Consider the following 5446-nt stretch of genomic DNA (forward strand, 5'->3'; position numbering starts at 1 on the left):
TTTTTGGGATGTGGAATCCTGCCAGCTCTCATCCTGAGTGTCCAGCCCTGTGACCTGGACGGAGACTGAGTGCAGGTCCCGCAGGAGCAAAGGCAGGATGGGGAGCAGCTGGGGGGGGCGGTGGTGGGCTCCTGGGCAGAGTGTGCACAGGAGAGAGATGCCAGCTTTCCCACTGCTCTCCCCCATGCCAGCCTCCCTGCTCTCCCCTTTCCATGCTGCAGTCACTTGATGGCGTTGGCAACACAATCTGTGCAGAGGAGCCCCCATCCAAAGGGCCTTGGCGGGGAAAGGAGCCGGGAAGAGCCCTCCAAGCCCTCCCTGTCCTTCTGGAGTTTGTTTTTCAGCTGGCATAGCAGGCAGGGCTGGGGCAGGGCTCCTCTGAGCCACTCCAGAGCTGCAAGAGAGGTGAGGGGCTTGGATCTCAATCCTGGCTCTGTCAGAAGTCTCGGCAGCCAAGATTGCTGCCAGGCTGAAGTCACGCTCCCAGGGCCTAAATTCACCTCTCTGGCAACCCCATAATGAATTCTCGTTGTGCCTGGCTGGTAGAGAGCATCTTCCCCTTCTTATTTCTTGCTTGCTTTCTTCCCTAAGGCAAAATAATGCTCCCTCCTTCTTCCCCCGCCCGGCATTTAATCACTTCCCAATATCTTGATGGCCTCTGCCACAGCAGCCTTCATTCTCTCCCTGTAGCAGGCGAACTCTTGCCAGCTCTGAGTGCACAAGCCCTCTTAGCACGGCTTGGAGCATCCCGCGGGGTGACAGCTTCCCCAGAGGACTCCAGTGCTGGAGCAGCTGAGCTGGACACGCATCTCCTGACTGTGCAGGGCTGCATCCCCTTGGATGCATCTCCCAACCCCCGTGGGGTGCAGTGGAAGGAGAATAGGATTAAACTGGGAATGGCCGAGGTTGTTGGCTGGGAATCAGGAATGTGCCTGGAGATGCAGCCCTGCATCTCTGCTGTTCTCTTTGCTGGGGTGCCCTGGCTGCTCTCCTCCAGCCCAGCCAGCTCTGATCGCTCTCCCTTGCTCCCCTTTTTCTCCTTAGTGCCGTTTTCCTCGCAGCCCTCACGTCTGACGTTTGCAGCTGCCGTGACGTTTGCATATAAAGGTGTTTTTAATAACGCAGGACTGCGAGGAAATGAGAAACTGCTGTATTTCACTGCTGCTGGCTCCTCCTGGGCCTTGTAAATCACTTCGTAAAGCATCGCAGAGCCAGCCAGGGAGAACTGCTGCCTAGCAACTTCTCCCGATGCCTCAGGGGAACTGGATGTGGCCTGAGAGCTACCTGAGAGGTCTCCTTTGAAACCCTCAGCCTTGGAGAGATGAGCTGGAACAGAGGAAAACCCGCTTGAGGAAAGGGGTTGAAATGTAATTGGCAGAAGTAGCCGCTTTGCATCCCAGTGTCTCCGCAGAGGGATGAGTCAGCCCTTGCAGAAGGGATCTGGAGCTGCGGGGCAGCGGAGCCATGCCCCCGCCCCGAAACGCGAGGGCCGGGAAGATGCTCGGCTCTGCCTGCCCTTCCTTCCCGCAGGCTGATGGAAAACTCTCAGGGTCATAGTTTTATCCTGGAGAAACTTGGCAGTTTGGAGGATAATGAGAAGCAGGAGAGCCAAAGAAAGGTGTTAACCCATTCTGCCCAGGCTGAAGGAATTGGGTGGGTGTGGGAGGTGGCGTGTGATCCACCACTGCAGCGTCGACCCCTGGGGCTGCCTGTCCCAGCCAGGCAGTTTGATCTGACCCTCCCTCCCTTGTGCTGGTACGGATCTGGGGGGGTTGCCTTGCACCTTCCCCCCACATCTTGTCTCCATCCCCAGCTCCACCAGTGGAGCCGGCAAGCCCTGTTCTCCCATCCTGGATCAGTCCCCTTCCTGTCCTCAGGGCTGCAGAAGCCAAAATGAGGTGGTGTCCACGCAAGGGTTTTGGGCACTTCTCATTCATTCTCATCCTTCTGCCTTTCCAGGTCACTCTGGTCCCTGACCACCCCATCACTGACAGACCCCCGGGAAGATGCCAGGGTTGATTAACCGGACGACCCGCTCTCCGCTCCCCCTCACTGCGTCCGAGGTGACGTCGTGCGTCAGCGGCTACGCCTTTGGGATGACAGCCTTGCTCACCTACCGCAACCCAGAAGCCCAGGCTTTTGAGGGTGAGTTTCAAGGGGTGAAGCTCCCAGTGCAAGAGCTACTGCTGGAGCTTTAGAGCCAGGGATATCGCAGCGCTGGGTTTCTGTGCGTGCCTTAAGCCTTTAAATGCTTGCAGGAAGAGTAACCAAGCATGCCGTGTCCTCAGTTGCACTCTTCGCGGTCCCAGGCTACAATTTTTTAAGTGTAGAACATACGAGGACCATGCAGAGAAGTGCTGAGAGGCAGCTTGGTCCTGGCTGGTGAGTCTGGGAAGTGCTTGGTGTTGCTAAAAAATCCTTCTGGCTGGCAGGGCTCTTTGTCTACCCCTTGGATGAGTGCACCACCGTCGTTGGGTTCGAGGCGGCTGTGTCCCGGCGTGTCGTGACAGTGCAGATCAAAGACAAAGCCAAGGTAGATGACAGCTATTTCGACAGCTGCAGCCTCCCCGATGGAAGAGCTCGCGATGGGAGCGGTGAGGGCATCAGGGGTGTTTTAGGGAATGTGGGGAAGACAAGTAGGGGAAAAAGAATGGGGAGGTGGCAGGGGGTGGCTGGCTGGCATATGCCATGGCATCAAGGGGGCTCCTTTGGAAAGGCTGAGCCTTGAGTTGTGGTACTTGTGTCCCTGCAGTGTCTGTCTGCTGAAAGTGAGGGTCTCATCCATTTTGGAAAGCACTGTTGCTTCTGGACAGCTGAAGGATTGGTGCAGAGGGCTGGGGCTCAGGCTCTTTAGGGAAATACTGATGTATGCAGTGAGGGCTGGTTTGGGCACTTGATGGAGGGCTGGAGGCCTGGAGAGGAGGATCTTCCATGGCTGTGGTCCTCTCTCTGTGCAGGAAGGATCATGATGGATGAGGACTTGGAGAGGATTGTTTTTGTGGCTAACCTGGGCATGATTCCTCCCCTGGAGAGCGTCTCCATCTTCATCAGCACCTCCTCGGAGCTGCAGACACTGCCCAGTGGGGCCGTGAGGGTCCTTCTGCCAGCGGTGTGTGTCCCCAGGGTCCCCCAGCCCAGCCTGGAGAACGCCAGCAGCCTTTCCAACCACCAGCTCCGAACGTACGCAGAACCATGGGATGGGCTCTGGCTGGGACTGATCGGGGGGATGCAGGATGGGAAAAGCAGAAGCCCGCTGTTGCTGTGGGAGGCTGCCGAGCTGCTGCAGGCTCTACCTCCAGCAGATCTGCTGTTCCTGGGGGGCTACAACACGTGCAGAGTGTTAATTGGGGTTGATCTCACCAGCAGAGACAAGCACTACTCTGGATCAGGGAGCCCGGAGCACGGGAGCAGGTTCTGCCTGGCTCAGCTTCTGGAGAGTGAGGCCACCAACCCCTTCGAGTACGAGTTCAGCTTCCACCTGGAGATCCGCGGGCCATGCTTGCTGGCAGGTAGGAACACCGGGGCCGTCCTGCTGCCCCAGGCTGGTTTATCACCTCCTCAAGGCAATGGCCACACTCTCCCTCCTTCTCTGCCCCCCAGTGTGGAGTCTGTTTTGGGAAGTTACCTGTGCTGGGGTGGGTTTACCAGCTCAGTGCTGATGTTAGCGGGGGCTGTTGGTACAGCAGAAGCATCACACAGCCTCCTTGGTTCCTGTCCTCTGCCATCTTGCAATCTCTTCTCCCTGCTCTTCCCCCTCCTGAGTCCCTTAACCACCTCGGCTTCCCCGAGCAGGCGTTGAGAGCCCCACACACGAGATCCGAGCGGACGCCGACCCCTCTGCTCGCTCCGCCAAGAGCATCATGATCACGCTGGCCAACAAACACACCTTCGACAGACCCGTGGAGATCCTCATCCACCCGAGTGGTAGGTGGCTCTGCTTCCTCTCTGCTGGGCTTGCCCCTTCCCGGGGTCTTCCTCCGTAGTGCTGGAGACAGCAGGATTACCTCTGGTTTTGCAAATATCGTCAGGGGTTAGGCTTCCTAGGAGGTAATCCCGGAACATCTCCAGGTTGCCCATGCTGCCCAGGCTCAGAGACATCACCCTGTTTTCACAAACGAGGGCGCCTGCATCGCTTGCAAACCTGAAGTTTAGCTAAGGCTGTTCTTCACCCGATTCTCTGCGTTTCCAGAGCCCCACATGCCTCACGTCTTAATGGAAGAAGGTGATATGACACCTGCAGAGTACGAACGACACCTGAACGGGAAGAACGATTTCATTAAAGGCACTAAGAAGGACCCCAGTGCTGAGAAAAAGGTGAGAAGCAAAAGCTGCAGGCGATAGCTGAGGCTCGCCATGGGCCCGGAGCTGTGCAAGTAAGTGCTTGCTTGCTTGCAGTACCAGATATTACACTGGCCCAGTAAGCTCTGCAGCATCCTTCCTTGGAGAGAGGCTGATGTGGAGGAAGAGGGGGAAATTCGGCAGTTCTTTGGATAAACCGAGCGGGAAAGAAGCTCTGAGATGGTTATTGTGTGTATAATTAGTACTAGTCTAGCATAGCATAATTAGATAGGTACATTGTTAGAGCATTAAGAGTATTATAATTATTGCAATGACATAGAATAAAATATTCTTTTAATTGCTCTGTAAATGTTTACTGTTTCTGGATAGCTGTCAGGGAGAAATAAGTGATTTCACTTGGAATAATGAGCTGAACTGAAGACAAGGTAGGAGAAACTTCTCTTTGTTCTGCTGATCAGCAAATAGAAAAATATCTGCTCTGGGATTTGTGCCTCATCTTTCAGCAATTCTGAAGGAATGAGTGACAGCCTGGCACTTCTGAGCTGCCACATCAGTGTGCCTGGGATCAGAGGAGCGGCCTGCTCAGAGCCCTCCGAATTTTCAGGGCGGGTGTCTTCACCTAAGGCAGGCGTCGCACTTGTGTAAGCGCAGCCCCGGGCGTTCTGTGTCAGCTCCCCGTTTGACACGCACCGGGGATGCTCAGTCCCCCTTACACTCATTCTCCGCGTGCCCCAGCCTGGCCCCCCGCTTGGCAGACGTCCCGAACCTGCTGCAGAGGTGGCTCTCGGCGCTGCCGTGATTTCTCCTCTCGCTGGAGACACAGCCATCCCTCTTCTTTTGCCCTCGCAGCGCCATGGGGGGATGCGGCTGCGCCTGCTCGCGCGGCAGGCGTCTGCTTTAATTGTGTTCAGCGTGTGGCAGGTGGAACGAAATGAAACTCCCACGCTACGGCTCAGATGGCTCTCTAATTATTTCTCTGACTTTAGCACGTCAAATTATCTGGGGGTGGGGTGGGGGATCATTGCAAAGCCATTTCCCTTCGGGAAACCCACCTTTTTGCCCCAGGACTGGGAAGCAGCTGCACAGAGAAGGGCAAGAAGCAGAGAAAATGCCATGAATATGGGGGGTAGGTTATGGACTGAAATTC

At 56.0% G+C, this 5446-nt stretch overlaps 1 protein-coding gene across 1 annotated transcript in view; it reads left to right on the plus strand.

Moving 5' to 3' along the window:
- The first annotated feature begins 2006 nt into the window (after window positions 1-2006).
- The window catches only part of LOC104515053 (von Willebrand factor A domain-containing protein 5B1-like), an 18794-nt gene continuing 15354 nt past the window's right edge, over window positions 2007-5446 (plus strand). Inside the window, 6 exon segments of the mRNA XM_010158892.1 lie at window positions 2007-2145; window positions 2433-2594; window positions 2958-3180; window positions 3364-3509; window positions 3793-3924; window positions 4190-4314. Coding sequence (XP_010157194.1) covers window positions 2007-2145; window positions 2433-2594; window positions 2958-3180; window positions 3364-3509; window positions 3793-3924; window positions 4190-4314 — 927 coding nt within the window.

The sequence above is a fragment of the Eurypyga helias genome, unplaced genomic scaffold (assembly GCF_000690775.1).
Source record: "Eurypyga helias isolate BGI_N326 unplaced genomic scaffold, ASM69077v1 scaffold33120, whole genome shotgun sequence".
Taxonomy (NCBI): Eukaryota; Metazoa; Chordata; class Aves; order Eurypygiformes; family Eurypygidae; genus Eurypyga; species Eurypyga helias.